Source organism: Centroberyx affinis, unplaced genomic scaffold (assembly GCF_046629955.1).
Source record: "Centroberyx affinis isolate AG114_WGS23_722 - 3 ecotype Tasmania unplaced genomic scaffold, CSIRO-AGI_Caff_v1 ptg003868l_1, whole genome shotgun sequence".
Lineage (NCBI taxonomy): Eukaryota > Metazoa > Chordata > Actinopteri > Beryciformes > Berycidae > Centroberyx > Centroberyx affinis.
In genome coordinates, this window is record NW_027281712.1 from 19601 (window position 1) to 39840 (window position 20240).

At 43.5% G+C, this 20240-nt stretch overlaps 1 protein-coding gene across 1 annotated transcript; it reads left to right on the forward strand.

Annotated features, from left to right (window-relative positions):
• The first annotated feature begins 34 nt into the window (after positions 1 to 34).
• Positions 35 to 20147, forward strand: prpf8 (pre-mRNA processing factor 8). The gene is made up of 43 exons (XM_071541416.1): positions 35 to 172; positions 821 to 941; positions 1085 to 1253; positions 1459 to 1623; positions 1874 to 2092; positions 2284 to 2496; positions 2762 to 2887; positions 3343 to 3448; positions 3821 to 4011; positions 4165 to 4284; positions 4418 to 4607; positions 4981 to 5100; positions 5871 to 6005; positions 6190 to 6319; positions 6454 to 6650; positions 6931 to 7137; positions 7586 to 7749; positions 7881 to 8007; positions 8270 to 8462; positions 8700 to 8887; positions 9082 to 9320; positions 9530 to 9676; positions 9873 to 10083; positions 10323 to 10439; positions 10547 to 10794; positions 10908 to 11087; positions 11322 to 11457; positions 11617 to 11786; positions 12137 to 12266; positions 12422 to 12568; positions 12977 to 13137; positions 13328 to 13519; positions 14433 to 14670; positions 14863 to 14991; positions 15156 to 15269; positions 15419 to 15592; positions 15922 to 16115; positions 16552 to 16791; positions 17197 to 17338; positions 17526 to 17666; positions 17854 to 17993; positions 18751 to 18953; positions 19488 to 20147. The coding sequence occupies exons 2-43, from the start codon at positions 833 to 835 to the stop codon at positions 19640 to 19642; spliced, it is 7017 nt and encodes a 2338-aa protein (XP_071397517.1). The 5' UTR covers positions 35 to 172; positions 821 to 832; the 3' UTR covers positions 19643 to 20147.
• Positions 20148 to 20240: the final 93 nt, after the last annotated feature.

The following is a 20240-nucleotide window of genomic DNA, read 5'->3' on the forward strand; positions in this document are numbered from 1 at the left end:
CCGGTGAGCTGCGTGCATCGTGTGGCTGCCGTCCGCTGTGCGTGCTGCAGTTGGAAGACAATTCAACACAACCGGGAAAGTCTAGTCAGCTTTGAAAGAAATGTTGTGGAGAAATTAGTTTTCTGTGAAACGAGGCTATCTTCGACGTTAAGCAGTTGCCTCGGGAGTGGGGGTAAGTTAACTGGTGTTGCAAATACTGTAACATGTATTAGTTAACTGCTATGCTAGTGTTAGCTTTAGCTTAGCAACTTCATTCACGCTTGGCCTTAACTCTACTATGGCACCTACCTTGACGAAAATAATGCAAACATGCTATATAACGTTAAGTACCGTTTGAATACCTTACTAGAACATTTTGTAAAGGTTCACCAAATGCCTAATCGGCTAAATTGCTCGTTGTATCTTAAGGTTTGGTGCTACGGTTTGTGCCGCTCTCGGAGCCGTATTGTGGGGTTAGCTAACACTAGCTAGCGTAAATCAACGTGTGATCCGTTGTATTGTGAGTGCTGAAAGGCGAGAAGCTAATTATTTAGCTTCGTCGGGAGACCTTTCCCAAACTTACATTGATTGCAAAGTGCTTTCAGGACATTAGCAGAACTAATCGTTAGAACAAGTCTGCTAAGTTAGCTCCATAGGCTAACGTTAATGGCAATATCTTATTAAATGCATCTGCTTTTTTTTTTATTGTACATTAGTTACTTTAACGCTACAATTTCGGATATTGGCAGGATTGGCAGCTGACAAACAAGAATCCGTCGCACACAATGTACGCAGGATCGAGTATTTATTGTAATCCTCTGTTTGGTTCCTGTGTTTTTAGTTGTGAGGCGCCATGGCAGCTGCTTTTCCCTACAGAGGGGTCCCAGGTGGGATGCCACCAGGTATACCCCCTCCTGCCCAGGTACCAGACTACATGTCTGAGGATAAACTGCAAGAGAAAGGTATGTTAGGTTTTACTTATGGCTATATCATCTTTATTTAAAATTTCACTGTTAATTGACCCCATCTTCATATGGATAAGATGCCGTACATGCACGGTCATCTTTGCATTTGTTATGCACTAAAACTCTTTCGTACTCTACAGCAAGGAAATGGCAGCAGTTGCAGGCAAAGCGCTACTCTGAGAAGAGAAAGTTTGGCTTTGTGGATGCTCAGAAGGAGGACATGCCACCCGAGCATGTCCGTAAGATCATCAGGGACCATGGGGACATGACCAACAGGAAGTTTCGCCACGATAAGAGGGTCTACCTCGGGTAAGATTTAATCACTTGTATAATAAACATGCATCAATTTAACCATCTAAAAACAATTCAGTGCCATTTTTCTTTTAACGTGTCAAATTCTGCTTGGGTTAGCACTTCAAGTGCATACATGAAAATATTTTTTCACATGAATGCTCTCTGTTGGAGAATAGCTCATCTTGTATCCCTTTTTGTTTTTGTCCTTTGTGTTGAACAGTGCTCTTAAGTACATGCCTCATGCTGTGCTAAAGCTGCTGGAGAACATGCCCATGCCCTGGGAACAGATTCGAGATGTGCCCGTCCTCTACCACATCACAGGAGCCATCTCCTTCGTCAACGAAATCCCCTGGGTCATCGAGCCTGTCTACATCGCCCAGTGGGGGTAAGAGAGAGCACCTCGTTTGGTGATTTACTTGTGTTTTGATTATAGTGTTGTGTTTTCAGTACATTTCACTTACAAATCTGAAAAATGCACATTAGCAGCTTTGTGCTAATGATTTGATTTTGAGTGAGGATTGCTTACATATCAACACAAATAAAATTCCAAACAATTCCAAGCATTCCAAACATTGATGAGCAAGATTTCTTACTGCTCTCAATGATCAGTATTATCCCCTGTCCTCCCTCCCCAGTGCCATGTGGATCATGATGCGTCGTGAGAAGCGTGACCGCCGGCACTTCAAGCGTATGCGCTTTCCACCATTCGATGATGAGGAGCCGCCACTGGACTATGCTGACAACATCCTTGACGTTGAACCGCTGGAGGCCATCCAGATGGAGCTGGACCCTGAGGAGGATTCTTCAGTTGTGGACTGGTTCTATGAGCACCAGCCTCTCAAAGACACCACAAAGTAAGTCTCCATTTCATTCTCATATTATCCAGAGAGACAGACGTTAACCCTGCTTTTAGACAGCTGCTCCCAATTTGGCCAAATCTAACAATGAATAATGTTTCAACATGTATGAGATCTCAGCTTCAACATGCTATCTCCTCATGTATAATGTTCATCATAAGTGTAACACTGTCTTGTTTCCTCCTCAGGTATGTGAATGGCACAACCTACCGTCGCTGGCAGTTCACCCTGCCCATGATGTCCACACTGTACCGCCTGGCCAACCAGCTGCTGACTGACCTGGTGGACTACAACTACTTCTATCTGTTTGACCTCAAGGCCTTCTTCACTTCCAAGGCCCTGAACATGGCGATCCCTGGTGGACCCAAGTTTGAGCCCCTGGTCAGGGACATCAACCTCCAGTAAGGACCTCCTGCCATTCATAAACAATAGAGCTGAAAACTAGTTACTATTACTGTGCTGGATTATGCAGGCCAACACCACTTGCATACTTATACATGCGAAAACATGTGGATGGAGACTTTTTTTCTGCATTTGTTTTTACGAAAAGCATATTTCTTGTATTTGTTAGAATGCAAATTCTGCTTTATCCCCATGTAAGCAGCAAGCATGAATTTATTTATGCTAGATTATCTTTGCCTTAAGATCTCTCTAACTCTCCTACAGGGATGAAGACTGGAACGAGTTCAATGATATCAACAAGATCATCATCCGACAGCCTATCAGGACAGAGTACAAAATCGCCTTCCCCTACCTGTACAACAACCTGCCGCATCATGTCCACCTCACCTGGTGAGAGAAAGTCCACTCGAAGTGAATGAACAAAATAATGAATAACTTTCTTAAAGGGGCACTTCACTGAAAAACAATGTTGATAAATGATCTTATCTCAAAACTAACCAGTCTTGTCACATTAATGTGATTCAAGAGTTTTTGAACAACATGGAGGGCATATGTGCAAAATGGAAAGAAATAAGCTGTTTTGTATACTTTGTCCTATGAATCAGACTTTTTAAGGTTCAGATCAAAACTAGGTATTACAACCAAATCATTAACAATTAAGTGAAGAACTTAGCAAAAATCCTTGTTGGAGAATAAATTGCATCAAAGTCTGAGTCAAAATAGTTCAGATGTAACTTTGGGGAAATGCCCCTTTAACTATTTTGTTCATCAAATTACTTAAACTGTGAGATCTCTCATATTGACTATAGGAATGAGTGCACCTTCCTGACTTTTTCTTTTTGCAGGTACCATACGCCCAATGTGGTGTTTATCAAGACAGAGGATCCAGATCTTCCGGCGTTCTACTTTGACCCCCTGATCAACCCCATCTCTCACAGACACTCTGTCAAGGTAAGCCTGGCTCATAGTCCACCTTCTGCTTTTGACGGGGGGGAAAGATAAATAAAATGCTCTCACAACAAGTCTGAAGAAGAATTAAGTCCTCTTACAAAGGCGCACTTGCATTGGTCTGCTTGCCTGTGCGTAAGAACTGGAGGAATATTAAATGAATGGTGCTTTTATTAATCGCTGGCTGCAGCTGCAGTTGGCTCCGTACCATTCAGACATTGCCTTACAAATATTATAGTAGTTGGAGTTGAAAATCAAATGGTGTAAAACTCGTGAAGAAAGGAAAAAATAGATCCTTTTTTTAATTGAGCCACTTGATTTGAAGGCAGAGTCCTCTTGCAAACTCTTGTTTCAATCTCCTTTACCCGCTCACAGAGTCAAGAGCCGCTGCCTGATGACGACGAGGAGTTTGAGCTGCCTGAGTATGTGGAGCCTTTCCTCAAAGAAACGCCACTCTACACAGACAACACCGCCAATGGCATCGCTCTGCTGTGGGCACCGAGACCCTTCAACTTGCGGTCTGGCCGGACAAGGCGTGCCATTGACATCCCCCTCATCAAGAACTGGTGAGTAAACTCTTGGACCAACCTGAAATGTGGTACGGATTTGCAGTTTCAAGACAAACTGATCTTTCCTACTATGTTGAGCAGCTCGACTTAATAAAGACAGTGGCTGTATTTGATCAAATGTAATTGGGAGGTGTTTGCATCATTTTACAGGTATCGTGAGCACTGCCCAGCTGGCCAGCCTGTGAAAGTGCGTGTGTCATACCAGAAACTGCTCAAGTACTACGTGCTCAATGCTCTCAAACACAGACCACCCAAGGCCCAGAAGAAGAGGTGAGCATCTCTAGAGACACTGCATTGAAAAGCCCCACTTTCATTTCCTATTGCCTTATCTTTCTGACAGGAGCCAGTTTCGTTGCCTATAATCTAGATCTCTTGTAAAGATTTTCCCTCTGTTGGCTTCCAGGTACCTGTTCCGTTCCTTCAAGGCCACCAAGTTCTTCCAGTCCACCAAGCTGGACTGGGTGGAGGTGGGCCTGCAGGTGTGCCGACAGGGCTACAACATGCTCAATCTGCTTATCCACCGAAAGAACCTCAACTACCTGCATCTTGACTACAACTTCAACCTGAAGCCCGTCAAGACACTCACCACTAAGGTACAAGCTTCACCATGTAGCTTTATATGAGCTTTTAATGTGATTCCCTTGACACCTTATTTAATTTGTTATTTGAATTATTTGGCACTGTGTACACAGATGCCTTCATTTAGAGCCATATGAAATGTGTTACATTTTTCTCTTGGAATCTAATTTTCCTTTGTTGATGGTTTTAATTACTCATGAAAAACAAATGTTATGTCTGAAGTTCCAGATTCAGAAATTCTGTGATTTCTGTAAAACCCAATATATTGGACATAAAGTCACCTTTTTCTTCCTGAATGATGTTGCACACTATCATCTGTTGTGGTACCAAGAACTGTTTGTACTATTGTAGCCAACCTAGCACTGCCTCTGTGTTTCCATCCTCTAGGAGCGTAAGAAGTCCAGATTCGGCAACGCCTTCCATCTGTGCAGAGAGGTGCTGCGTCTCAGCAAGCTGGTGGTGGACAGCCATGTGCAGTACAGACTGGGAAATGTTGACGCATTCCAGGTGAGGAACAAAGGCCAATTTTACTCAGCAGGTCCCTTCTGCGGCCCAGCTACACTCACCCACACACCTGCAGAAAAATAATTGAGGATTATAGCGACACCTTGCTTAGAAGAGCCAAATCTGGCCTCATGAGGTGAAGCTGCAGAATGCAAGTTTAACTATCACCTGAACTATGTTAGTCTCAGTTAAGTAAAACTGAAACTGAAACCATACTGTATGTCACCAGTGTTTTGTTGGAGCTCAAACTAGGTAAAACTTAGGCAGGCTATGTTCCATTGATTGCATGGCATTTAGGTTACCCATTTATTAAACTATTACTTTATTCATTGTGCTTTTACTGCCAGTTTATGTTGAGCGGTGGTTCAATATTTTTCAGGTACATGCAGACATACATTTTTGTCAGTGATCAATAAATAGGACATTTATTCAAAATGTGTTGTATTGTTAGCAGCACACACAGATGAGCTGAAAACCAAACTCAAGGGAGTACTCAAAAACTTTCCCCAAGGTTGACAGGTCTATAGAAGAGTTACACTTGTATATGTAAAACTTTAAAGGTGTACGTTATGCCAGTGTTGGTGTTTAAAAACAACGTTTATCTCCTTGGTCCTTGGCACCATCAGTGAACTTGAGAATCAAAAAATGTGTTCAGTCCTGTTTTGGTTTTGGCCCTATGTTTAACATTTTGATTACAGATTGTGCTGACAAGATATCAATTCTCCTACATGCTGGCTTAAACATGCCTAATGTGAATTTTCCCTCTGTTGTAGTTGGCTGATGGGCTGCAGTACATCTTTGCTCACGTGGGCCAGCTGACAGGCATGTACCGCTACAAGTACAAGCTGATGAGACAAATCCGCATGTGCAAAGACCTCAAGCACCTCATCTACTACCGGTTCAATACCGTAAGTACACACACACACACACACGCACTGTTTTGTCTGTCTGTCAACAGTTAAGCTTACCAAAGTAATGTTTTGCTGTAAAAAGAAAGTATTTATCATTCCACAAAAATATTGTCAAACATAACAAGAAATTACTGTTTTATTTAATGTTTGGGTTTTTCTGTGTGTTTGTTTGTTTGATCAGGGTCCTGTGGGAAAGGGTCCAGGCTGTGGCTTCTGGGCTCCTGGCTGGAGGGTTTGGCTGTTCTTCATGAGGGGCATCACCCCACTGTTGGAGAGGTGGCTTGGAAACCTGCTGGCCAGGCAGTTTGAAGGTATGCATATACCTATACCAAATTTTTGGTGCCCACTTGACCTATTTTTTGCTTTAGAAAATAAACATAATGCATATTTTCAGTGGATTACATGCCATTTTCAGCTGCAACTTTTCTCTGACTTCTCCCAACAGGGCGTCACTCCAAGGGCGTGGCCAAGACTGTGACCAAACAGCGTGTGGAGTCTCACTTTGACCTGGAGCTGCGTGCTGCAGTGATGCACGACATCTTGGACATGATGCCAGAGGGAATCAAACAGAACAAGGCCAGGACCATCCTGCAGCACCTCAGCGAGTCCTGGAGGTGCTGGAAGGCCAACATCCCCTGGAAGGTCAGCACATTGTACAGCTCACCTCAGCTGTGATTGAATACTTGGAGTGGAAAGTAGTCTGGTAGATTCTTGAAAGACAGAAATCGATTAGTGAATCCTTTTATTGCTATTTCATTTGAATTGAGGATTTGTTGAGTTGTTTCCTAAAAACAATGAAATGAAAAATACTAGTAAGTACTCCTAAAATAATAGCATTCAAAATGGTTGTGGCAGATAAGGCTCAGTATGGATATATGAATAAACAACGTTCTGATTCTTAAACCTTTTCCAACAATCTCAGGTGCCGGGTCTGCCCACTCCCATCGAGAACATGATCCTGCGCTACGTGAAGGCTAAGGCTGACTGGTGGACCAACACGGCTCACTACAACCGTGAGCGAATCCGCCGCGGAGCCACTGTGGACAAGACAGTGTGCAAGAAGAACCTGGGGAGACTGACCCGTCTGTACCTGAAAGCTGAGCAGGAGAGACAGCATAATTACCTGAAGGTAACACACAGAAGAAAGAAAATACAAAAAATGTTCAATAGAGTCCCTTCCAGTGAACAAGTTGTATTTGTGTTGTCTATTGCATTTCAGTATGTTTACTGTATCATTATATTTATATATAGTATAATAATAATATGCTAATATAATAATGTGAATAGTATAATTTTTTTGGCCTTTTTCACAGATGGAAAGAGGTTAGATTTCTCTACTGGATAAATTGATTAGGTTTCAATGCTTGACCACAAACAAATCATCCAAATCTGTACTGTTGAATAAGATTAATTGAACTGGTACCCTGCATCAGCTAATGCTTTAAGTTAAGTGCTCTAAATTGGTTGTCAGCAGTGAACAATGAATCAGTTCTGTATCATCCCTACATCCTACTGTTGTCCAGGGACAGCACATTTTGGTACATGTTTGATACGAGGTATGTTTGTTTTGCCCACAGGATGGTCCCTACATCACAGCTGAAGAGGCGGTAGCCATCTACACCACCACAGTGCACTGGCTGGAGAGTCGGCGCTTTTCACCCATCCCCTTCCCCCCACTGTCCTACAAACACGACACCAAGCTGCTCATCCTGGCCTTGGAGAGGCTCAAGGAGGCGTACAGGTAACATACTGCGAACATAACGCTGATGATACTGATGACTAACTCATCAGCACACATCAATTCACAGTGGGCTAAATCATTGCCAGAATTTTTTTTCTACATTATTCAGTTTGTGTTTCTTGTGTCCCTAGTGTGAAATCCCGTCTGAACCAGTCTCAGAGGGAAGAGCTGGGTCTGATAGAGCAGGCGTACGACAACCCCCACGAGGCGCTGTCCAGGATCAAACGTCACCTGCTCACCCAGAGAGCCTTCAAAGAGGTCAGGACCAAGACCTATACAGATAGAATTTTATCCTAAAACTATCCAAGTGAAGTTTTTGAATGAGGCCTAATACGGAATGTATAAATTATAATAGTGTGTGTGTATATGTTTACAAACAATAGAGATGTAAACAAGTCATTTACAGCTTCAAACTACATGTAAAATCATTAGATAGATGTTACTTATTGCTTGTCCTTGGATGAATAGCTCTGTCAGTCCCATCCATCTCAGTCTTAACACTTCCTTCCCCCTTCTCCAGGTGGGTATTGAGTTCATGGACTTGTATAGCCACCTGGTGCCGGTGTACGATGTGGAGCCGCTGGAGAAGATCACCGACGCCTACCTCGACCAGTACCTGTGGTATGAGGCAGACAAGAGACGCCTCTTCCCACCCTGGATCAAACCTGCCGACACCGAGCCACCGCCACTATTGGTCTACAAGTGGTGCCAAGGTCAGGGCTCCACTCATGAAGGAATAGAACTGTGAATGGAGGGAATAGCAATGGTGTTCATTTTGTGATATTTGTGGTGTAAGGTTAGCAGCAGTGTGATTTGCTTTTAGGTGGAATGAAAAGGCAATATTGAACCAATATGCTTTCCAAATCTCATAACCCCGCTAAATCAGCAGGAGTAATTGAGAACAACTGTCAAACATTATCTGAATGCTTTTTTTATCGTATGCTCCCCAGGCATCAACAACTTGCAGGATGTGTGGGAGACTACGGAGGGAGAGTGCAACGTGATGCTGGAGTCCCGCTATGAGAAGATGTATGAGAAGATTGATCTGACACTGCTCAACAGGCTACTGCGTCTGATTGTGGACCACAACATCGCTGATTACATGACGGCCAAGAACAATGTGGTCATCAACTACAAGGTAAGCATTCAGTTTACATTTTGATTTGTTCCTATATATTCGTAGGTAATCCTACAGAACCTGCAAATAAAGAAAGTCAATAGTGGTGACATTTGCCATTCGATCATTGATTTATTACTGGGATAAAGTCACATATGTTTTTGTCATCTAGTTGGTCTAAACTTCCTTTTTGTCTTCTCTCCATCCCCATCCAGGACATGAACCACACCAACTCCTATGGCATCATCCGGGGGCTCCAGTTTGCCTCGTTCATTGTGCAGTACTATGGCCTGGTGATGGACCTGCTGGTGCTCGGCCTGCACCGTGCCAGTGAGATGGCTGGCCCGCCCCAGATGCCCAATGACTTCCTCAGTTTCCAGGACACAGTGACGGAGAGCGCCCACCCCATCCGCCTGTACTGCCGCTACATCGACCGCATCCACATCTTCTTCAGGTGGGATTGAGTCATTAAAATGAGAACTTGTACCCCTGCTTAAGATGTGGCCTCTGTAGTGGGAGGTTTTTGCAAATGTTTGAAGATGATTTCTGACAACATGAGGTTTACAAACTGCCTTCTAGATTTTTAGCATATGTGTAAAATGAGGGAAGTAGGTGATTTACTCCCATACATGTTGTATTTAAAGTGTATATTCATGGGTCCAGGTTTTCCGCTGATGAGGCCAGGGACCTGATTCAGAGATACCTGACTGAGCACCCGGATCCCAACAATGAGAACATAGTTGGCTACAACAACAAGAAGTGCTGGCCTCGAGACGCCCGCATGAGACTGATGAAGCATGACGTCAACCTGTGAGTTCCACCTCCAGACTGTGTTGAATTTTATAAGAGAGCTATACAATAAAAATATAATAATAATAAAAAAATCAAGTTTCTGTGAAATTGGAATATACTTTGCCATTTGAGATGAAGTTAAGTGAATAGTCATAACCTTTCAATGTGGAATAATAGGTTGTCATTTTCTCTCTCTCTCCCCCAACCCTCCCAGCGGTCGTGCGGTGTTCTGGGACATCAAGAACCGTCTGCCCCGGTCGGTGACCACCGTCCAATGGGAGAACAGCTTTGTGTCGGTCTACAGCAAGGACAACCCCAACCTGCTGTTCAACATGTGTGGCTTTGAGTGCCGCATCCTGCCCAAGTGCCGCACCAGCTATGAGGAGTTCACCCACAAGGATGGTGTTTGGAACCTGCAGAATGAGGTGAGGAGGCCAAAACCCAAATAAATAACAGCTGTGCTGCTTAAAATAAATGGACAGTTTGAGTCAATTGTGTTGTTCAGGCACGTAATATAAAATGGATATCCCAGTTTTCTGAGCATAGTACTGTCACATCTCATACAATTGGAACTGTGTACAATGGTTTTTTTTTGTTCTTTCTTCAGATAGCCCTAAGCACATTTCTGTTTATCTGAGCCATAATTTTGTATTTCTCTTTGTAGGTGACCAAAGAGAGGACGGCTCAGTGTTTCCTGCGTGTGGATGATGAATCAATGCAGCGTTTCCACAACAGAGTGCGTCAGATCCTGATGGCCTCTGGGTCCACCACATTCACCAAGGTCAGCAAACAACCATATCCCTTAAGTAAAAAAAATTAAATTGAAAAATAACGGGGTGCCTAATTACCTTGTCAGAATAAGTCAGTATCTCCCCTCTTTGCCTCCAGATTGTGAACAAATGGAACACGGCTCTGATTGGCCTGATGACGTACTTCCGCGAGGCAGTGGTCAACACCCAGGAGCTCCTGGACCTGCTGGTCAAGTGTGAGAACAAGATCCAGACACGTATCAAGATCGGCCTCAACTCCAAAATGCCCAGCCGCTTCCCCCCTGTAGTCTTCTACACTCCCAAAGAGTTGGGCGGCCTCGGCATGCTGTCTATGGGCCACGTGCTTATCCCACAGTCAGACCTGCGGTGAGAGATGGTGGATGACTTGATCTCTAGTCGGTGTTCCCATTACATTTTTTTAACTGTGGTGGTTCAGCAAATTGGCCGGTCATTCATTCTGTCTTTTCCCTCTCCATCAGGTGGTCCAAGCAGACGGATGTGGGCATCACACATTTCCGGTCGGGAATGAGCCATGAAGAGGATCAGCTGATCCCTAACTTGTATCGCTACATTCAGCCATGGGAGAGCGAGTTCATCGATTCCCAGAGGGTTTGGGCCGAGTACGCTCTCAAGAGGCAGGAGGCCATCGCCCAGAACAGGTACGGCCTTAAACATGGCTTCAATGCAGATAAACACCTTGTACAGTAGATTTGTAGGTGCTATATGCCATCTATGAACTTGTGCCAAAAGAAAATAATAATTCTCACATTTTTCTTGTCGACAATCTTTTCATTTAACTCATCTCTGTCCACTAGCAGTTAAGCTGATACTAAGCAAAGCAATAAGAGCTGAAACTAGGCAAAGCAAATAGCAGTGTGTTTTCTGTGTCCCAGGCGTCTGACACTGGAGGACTTGGAGGACTCCTGGGACAGAGGAATCCCCCGTATAAACACCCTCTTCCAGAAGGACAGACACACGCTGGCCTACGACAAGGGCTGGAGAGTCAGGACAGATTTCAAACAGTACCAGGTATGATTGGATATGCAGCTGCTTCATTGTTTGCTTTGAGGTTGAAACTACTCATTCAGATTGTTAATGGCTTTGCAGAAATTTTAGGTAAAGTTCAACACAACCCACAAATAGACTTGGTACAATTTATTAACATTTCTGTGTTGAATGTGAATGCAGGTGCTGAAGCAGAACCCGTTCTGGTGGACCCACCAGAGGCACGACGGCAAGCTGTGGAACCTAAACAACTACCGCACAGACATGATCCAGGCCCTTGGCGGTGTGGAGGGCATCCTGGAGCACACACTCTTCAAAGGCACTTACTTCCCCACCTGGGAGGGTCTCTTCTGGTGAGAGCACTTTGAAGCTACAAATGTACAAATCTCCAAATCTGTTTACAGTGCAATTTGATGAGAAATTAGGAGGAGAATTTGATGATTGTAGCTCTCCTTCATCTCACAAAATCCTATTGTTGATGTTCAAAGAAAATAGGGTATACAGTGTTTTTTTATGCAGTTTGGTCTGCTAGTCCCTAATGAAAACCACAGACTGGCCAAAACACATCTGCCTTAGCTTTAATACATTCTTTTAAACTAGCCATGAAATAGACTTTTATATTTTTACCTTTTTTCCTGTTGTTTTGTTTTACATTTAATGAATCAAAATATAACAGCACTTCTTATGTCTTTCTGGGCTTCAGGGAGAAGGCCAGTGGCTTTGAGGAGTCCATGAAATGGAAGAAGCTGACCAACGCCCAGAGGTCTGGTCTCAACCAGATCCCCAACCGTCGCTTCACACTTTGGTGGTCACCCACCATCAACAGAGCCAATGTTAGTACAAATATCAACAGTTGAAACTGTATTTCTTGTCAAATGGTTTGAATTTTCTTACCTTGCCCTGAAAATGAGGAATGAAGAAATGTGTTATTGGTTCAGAAGATTCTGCATTGGCTAACAGTTTTTCTTCTTCTGACTTTTATCCCTAGGTGTACGTCGGTTTTCAGGTACAGCTTGACCTGACGGGTATCTTCATGCACGGCAAGATCCCCACGCTGAAGATCTCCCTCATTCAGATCTTTAGGGCTCACTTGTGGCAGAAGATCCACGAGAGCATTGTCATGGATCTCTGTCAGGTGGGTTGTTTGTTTTTTTTTTTCCCTTACCCACTAGGTTTTCACACAGCATAAGAATCCACAGGACTAACTTGCTTATTCCAAATTAACTGACTGCAGTACTGTACATCACAAATATAAATCTCAAACCGACTGGATGAATTTAAATTTCCCAAATGCAAGTAAATTCAAATAAACACTATTCAGTCAGATTAAGATGATTTGCTGCCTGCATGTAAATGCTGTCACTTTTTGTGAATAGTTGTCAAATGTAATTTGTGGTTTTAAGGTTATTGAAAAGCAAGATAGATTTCTGTGATGGCAAAATATAGCACGGTTTATAATGGATTCTTTCTGGCATTTTTTTTTTTTTTTACTCTTAACACGCTCTGCCCACATTGGGAATAACTCTGCTGTCTTTGTGTTCAGGTGTTTGACCAGGAGCTGGATGCTCTGGAGATTGAGACGGTGCAGAAGGAGACCATTCACCCCAGGAAGTCCTACAAGATGAACTCCTCCTGTGCAGACATCCTCCTCTTTGCGTCATACAAGTGGAATGTCTCCCGACCCTCACTGCTTGCAGATTCCAAGTATGTCTTCAGGAGCTAACGCAATATATCATCACCTGCAACAAAATTGTCACCTAATATATTGAACCTTTTTGAGAACCTCCCTAATCTATACAATTTGTTGTGGCATTGTAAACTCATCATGAATAGCATTCTAAAGGTCTTTTGTGTAGTCTTGTTAAAATTTAAAAATGTGGACCTCCTCCTACAGGGACGTGATGGACAGCACCACCACACAGAAATACTGGATCGACATCCAGCTGCGTTGGGGTGACTACGACTCACATGACATTGAGCGTTACGCCAGGGCCAAGTTCCTGGACTACACCACCGACAACATGAGTATCTACCCCTCCCCCACCGGGGTGCTGATCGCTATCGACCTGGCTTACAACCTCCACAGGTTAGGACTGTTACAAGCATGGATACATGATCAGTTATAATGGCAGATGCCTACAGGGTTCACTGTTATGTAAACAAGGTTGCCGTTTATTGTAACGTCCATCAATTGCTATTATAGCTTAGCTTTTACTTGACTAACACATCTGCAGGTTAATACCCCTATGTTGGCCCTCTTTTTAGCTTGTTTTTTGTTGTTTGGACTTTCAGGACAATTGAAAATATAAGACACAGAGCACATGAACGCAGCATAATACTTTGGCCAACGCACAAAAATCTAATGTCTAAAATGTCTAATGGCAGAAATCCTAGATCTCGATCACTACCAACCCCAACCCTAATCTACTGATCCTTTGGCCAAGGTCCACCAAATTTCAGCCAAATCCATTCATAACTTTTGATATATCTTGCTAACAAACACACAAACAGACGGGGATGAAAACACAACGTCCTTCCAACTTTGTTGGCAGAGGTAATAATGGATTCACATACATGCTTCACAATATTGTGTGGTTCTTGGCACCCACTTGTTCATGTCGACAAGTATATTATGCTGAAGCTTGTCAAGTTTTCACACTAGCTCCCTAATATGTTGTACATGAGCATTACCATCTACCATAGTGTCTCTCTCACTAGGCTTCTTGAAGTGAGAGTTTAGTCTAAATCCTTTTTGCTTGTACCCTAATTTGAACTTAACTTGACAGTCAAAACAGTCAAGTCAGTCAGGGCAACAACCAAAAACCAAAGTCGTTCAACTGGAAGCCCTGGTCTCAAGCACCCACCCTGCTGAAGTGTCCTTGAGCAAGATACTGAATCCCTACCAGCTGCAGTGGTGCTGTTCTGTAGCTGACCATAGTGTGTCTCAACAACCACAATGTAGTCTTTAACCCTGTATGTCATTTCCTGTCCTCCTGTAGTGCCTACGGTAACTGGTTCCCAGGAGGCAAGCCACTGATCCAGCAGGCCATGGCCAAGATCATGAAGGCCAATCCTGCCCTGTATGTGCTCAGGGAGCGCATCCGCAAGGGTCTGCAGCTGTACTCGTCAGAGCCCACCGAGCCCTACCTGTCCTCACAGAACTATGGAGAACTCTTCTCCAACCAGATCATCTGGTTCGTAGATGACACCAATGTCTACAGAGTCACCATCCACAAGGTGAGGGGCAATCATTGTATTTTTTTCCTCAACACTAATTCAGTGAAGAATTGTCCTGCCTGCACCATTTGTTAGGAATATTAGCTTATTAATATTGTTGGATCTGTGCCTGAAGACTTAGCTTTGCAGAAAAATGTAAAAACACCTATCCTTTTGAATTTAGTCACATGTATTGTCCATCTCTCTCTTCAGACCTTTGAGGGTAACTTGACCACCAAGCCCATCAACGGGGCTATCTTCATCTTCAACCCCAGGACTGGACAGCTCTTCCTCAAGATCATCCACACCTCTGTGTGGGCTGGGCAGAAACGTCTGGGACAGGTACGGCCTTGGCTACAGTAATAGAATAATTTGTCCACATAGACACACTCGCACACCTTCTGAGCCTTTCACAGTGGCTAGCTAGATTTTTGGCCCTAACCAAGACTAAAATTGCTCACTTCTGGCCCCATGTGCCCTGCTTCATCGTTGCTTTATCTCTGTAGCTGGCCAAATGGAAGACAGCTGAAGAAGTGGCTGCCTTGATCCGCTCCCTGCCTGTGGAAGAGCAGCCCAAACAGATCATTGTCACCAGGAAGGGCATGTTGGATCCTCTTGAGGTGAGACTTTGTCAAGCTAAATTCTACTATATAATAATGACAAGACTTTATGGGCGTCTCAGTGAGATTTCTGAAGATGAAATACACACTCAAAGTCTTTTCAGTTCTAATGCCAAGCACTGTCCTCCTCATCCTTCTCCCCCCTGCAGGTCCACTTGCTGGACTTCCCCAACATTGTGATCAAAGGCTCCGAGTTGCAGCTGCCCTTCCAGGCCTGTCTGAAGGTGGAGAAGTTTGGAGACCTGATCCTGAAGGCTACCGAGCCCCAGATGGTGCTCTTCAACCTCTACGACGACTGGCTCAAGACCATCTCCTCTTACACAGTCAGTCACACTCCCTGCTAGAACTTCAAACCAGGATTAAATACATTTATGAACTTTTTACCTCATTGTACTGAGTCTCTAGGGAAGTTGTTTTTTCAGTATGTTTGATTTCTGAGACAATTTACCAACAACTGTTAGCAAGAATAGTTAGAATAGCATAACAAGCCAAAACAAAATGGTAGCCTTCTATTTCCTCGTCAAGTGTAACAACGATCTAGCCCCCAACTGTTGTCCTAATAAAACCCTTAATGATGCATTTATTTTCAAAGAGACAACTTGACTTATCTCTGTGTAACTAGTGTGTGTTTGGTGTTCTGCTCCATCCCTAGGCCTTCTCCCGTCTCATCCTGATCCTCAGAGCGCTCCACGTCAACAACGACCGGGCCAAGGTGATCCTGAAACCCGACAAGACGACCATCACTGAGCCCCACCACATTTGGCCCACCCTCACTGATGAGGAGTGGATAAAGGTGGAGGTGCAGCTCAAAGATCTAATTCTGGCTGACTATGGCAAAAAGAACAAGTGAGTAGTAAACATGGGCTGAATATTTGTTTGAAATGCATATGTAGTTCAAATAGTTGCTATAGATATTTCGTGACTACAGCTGGGACATTCGATTTGCTTTTCAATTTCTTTTTTTAGAAATATTTACCTCAAGAAGCAAATAGTATTTCACTGTCTTTTTCTGTCATATTTCTGTCAGGTCTGTTGAAATATTTTCCTTCAGTCACTTTTAAGGACATTTTGATTAAACACATCATTCATTATTTCACAGTAGCTTTTCTTTTGATACTACAGTGTAAGCTCCCCATCTGTAACTAATCCATAATCAGTATTACCCACAGTAAGGACCATTCACATTAGCATAAGCATACATGGTTGGTACTCCTGTCCATCACTGAATAGACGTTGATTTCACTGACAACACTCCAGTAACCCCACCCTTCCCTCCCTCCAGTGTGAACGTGGCCTCGCTGACCCAGTCTGAGATCCGTGACATCATCCTGGGTATGGAGATCTCTGCTCCGTCACAGCAGCGCCAGCAAATTGCCGAGATTGAGAAGCAGACGAAGGAGCAGTCGCAGCTTACCGCCACGCAGACGCGCACCGTCAACAAGCACGGTGACGAGATCATCACCTCCACCACCTCCAACTACGAGACACAGACCTTCTCCTCCAAGACTGAGTGGAGGGTCAGGTATGTGGGCAGAATTTGATTTCAGGCTTTGTTTGGAGGAAGTTCTTTACTCCGTTTACCACTGCAACCTTTATATTGCCCTGTAAAACACAAAAACATCGCAGAGAAAGATTGGTTAGTGTTACATGATATCCTTCAGATAGTCTCGCCAAATCATTTTACTTCTGTTTAATAGCTTCAAAGCAGGAGCTGTAGAATTGTGGGGCTGATGGACTGAGCTGCAGCATTTAAATGACTGAAGTGCTGAAGTCATAAAGTTAAGATTGCAGTTTGTGACTGATAAATAAAAAAAAACAAAAACATCACAAACTAGTTAATCAACGACTAAACTGTGAATTCCGTTTTGCATCTTTGGTTACCATCTCAGTCAGCGTGATTGTCCCTTGTCCCCTCCTCCTCCCCCAGGGCCATATCTGCTGCCAATCTCCACCTGAGAACCAACCACATCTACGTGTCGTCTGATGACATCAAGGAGACGGGCTACACCTACATCCTGCCCAAGAATGTCCTCAAGAAGTTTATCTGCATCTCAGATCTGCGAGCGCAGGTACATATGGGGGCCCATGGTGCTGCTTTTCATACACAAACTGTCTGAACCTTTGACATGAATACAGAATTATTGCATTGTTGCTCACTTGGATATAATTACTTTAGGGTACTTCACAAAGTCTGTGCAGAGAAAGTAAAACAAAAATACCTCTATAGATATTGAATGTGTTCCTGTGTTGTTCCAGATTGCAGGCTACCTGTACGGCACCAGTCCTCCAGACAACCCCCAGGTGAAGGAGATTCGTTGTATCGTCATGGTGCCTCAGTGGGGAACGCACCAGACTGTCCACCTGCCCAACCAGCTGCCGGCACATGAATACCTTAAAGTAAGACACACACACACACAGTTTGAGAGAATGTTCATTCCAGTTAAGGTCATCATTACCATTTTATTCTCAGACTAATTTTTCTGGCTACTTGGGGAGTAACTACTTTTTCAAAACAAACCACAGATGACTAGGAGCAGTTTTTGGTGTCCCAGCAATGTTTAATTCTCTCCTCTTACCAAACTAGGAAATGGAGCCCCTTGGTTGGATCCACACCCAGCCCAACGAGTCGCCCCAGCTGTCCCCCCAGGATGTCACTACTCACGCCAAGATCATGGCCGACAACCCAGCATGGGATGGAGAGAAGACCATCATCATCACTTGCAGGTGGGACTCTTCAGAACATGCCTGGGCTCCTAAATCTGACTGTTTCTTGTTTGCATGAGAAGTTTTTGTCAGGACTAGTATAGTTGATTATCAATGAGTTCTTGCCAGCTGGCATTGCCTAATAAGTGTCTGTAGTGAGATGGTAAACATTTGGCTATTTGGGATCCAGAGGGGAGCAGTCATGTACCAAGGAGGCCCATGTCATGGAGTTTTTTGTTCCAACCAAACACTACACCAGCTGATTTGCACACTTTCAGTTTAATCAGTGAAATCAGCTGGTGTAGTGTTTGGTTGGAACAAAAACCTTACTCTCGGGCCTCCATGGCACAAGACAGCAATCATCTGTAGACCTAACACATTGCTGTAGACAAACACAAAAATGCTGGAAATAATTGAAAATGCAGTAGTTATGAGTAGACTGTAAACTATTTTAGAAATGTTAATTGCATAAGAAAGTCGTTTTTATAACGGGTTAAAGAGGGGGAACAACTTTCAAAATGGAGAACTGCAGAATGGAGAACTGGGACTAGAAAAGACTATTACAGTTTCTCGAATAGGTTATCACGGTACTTTTTCAGTACTGGTACCACATGCAGCAATACTGTGGGAAACTGACGCTGTAAAGGCTTTTGCTACAGGAACGACCACAAGTGTGTGTTAGTCTGTGGTCTCTCTTAAAATACAACATGTTACAGTTATGGCTCGTTGTACTGATAGGGTTGAATGTTACTAAAAGCGTGTTCCCACTGATTTCCAGCTTCACCCCCGGCTCGTGCACGCTCACTGCCTACAAGCTGACACCCAGCGGCTATGAGTGGGGCCGGCAGAACACGGACAAGGGCAACAACCCTAAAGGCTACCTGCCGTCCCACTATGAGAGGGTGCAGATGCTGCTGTCCGACCGCTTCCTGGGCTTCTTCATGGTGCCTGGCCAGGTCTCCTGGAACTATAACTTCATGGGTCAGTAGCCAGTTTTTGTTTGATTTCTCTTATAAGATGCATGCTAAGTAATGTTGCTTCAAAACAAAGTCTGGGTCTGTTGGACTTTTCTTGAACAAGGATATGAAAGGCATGCATATATCTTTAATATCCTTGGTAATGTTCTGTATGTCTTCATTTGTGACAGTTATTTGTGTCACACATTGATTTTTCCACTTCCACTCTCTGTTGAGAAAGTCAATTGTATTGATTTTACTATATGTGACTCTGCTTTACAAGCTCAAAATCTCTGCCTCTGCTGTTGTGTGGAATTGTGAATGGCTTTATCAGCTAATGATCATTCCTCAACAGACAACTCCACCATAGTAGGCTACTATGTGAAATTTCTAAACTATGTCAAATTGATTCACAACTTGTATTCACATCATCAATTTCTTTGAGTGCTCACAGCTATGACACTGGGTATCTGATCACTTCAGATGTAGCAGAATTCAACAAGAATCTGCGGCGTAAATCAGTTTAATTCACGATTTCATTATCTTTTCTTTCCTACAGGCGTACGCCACGACCCCAACATGAAGTACGACCTGCAGCTGTCCAACCCCAAGGAGTTCTACCACGAGGTCCACCGGCCCTCGCACTTCCTCAACTTCGCCTCGCTGCAGGAGGGCGAGATCTACAACGCAGACCGCGAGGACATGTACGCCTGAGAGCAGACACACGGGTCTTGTCGCATTTTGTAGATAGCTCTGCCAGAATCATGTAGAGCCAATCCAGTACAGCCCTTGTAATATTTCTATTGAGCAAACGTAACTATGATGTTGGAATTTTTTTATGTGAACGCTTTAGGACCTTTTAGGACTTTGTCAACTTTCGGATGTTTTCTACAAATGTTATTTTGTTCCCAGCTCTCTCCCTCCCACTGTCTTTCAGTAAGGCTTCTGCATGAAAATGCAGTCTTGATTTTTGTGGCTTCTGACGCATCTAAGCATATGTGCATTTGTGTGTAGTTTTCAGTACACATTACTTAGGTATAATATTTGATTATTGAATTTGTTTTGTAAAGGGTGAAATGTCATGGGCCTTACCCTTTAGAATGGAATTGTAATTGAAAAACCTTTTTATATGCCAGTCAATGCCCTATTACTATGTTGTACTGTACATCGTGTGACATTGTAGCTTGGGTTTAAATAAAGATCACCAGTTTTATAAATATTTGTATTGTGGTGATGTTGTAATCTGCTGTTTATCTGTTTGTAAAAAAGAAAAAGTGCAAGAAGTTTGATCAGAATGACTGAGCAGTTTTAA

Coding starts and splice junctions, on each gene's coding strand:
- prpf8 (XM_071541416.1), top strand. CDS start 833: ATGGCAGCTGCTTTTCCCTACAGAGGGGTCCCAGGTGGGATGCCACCA. Junction 9,677..9,872: donor ATGAAGCATGACGTCAACCT/GTGAGTTCCACC, acceptor CAACCCTCCCAG/CGGTCGTGCGGTGTTCTGGG. Junction 10,440..10,546: donor GGTCCACCACATTCACCAAG/GTCAGCAAACAA, acceptor CTTTGCCTCCAG/ATTGTGAACAAATGGAACAC.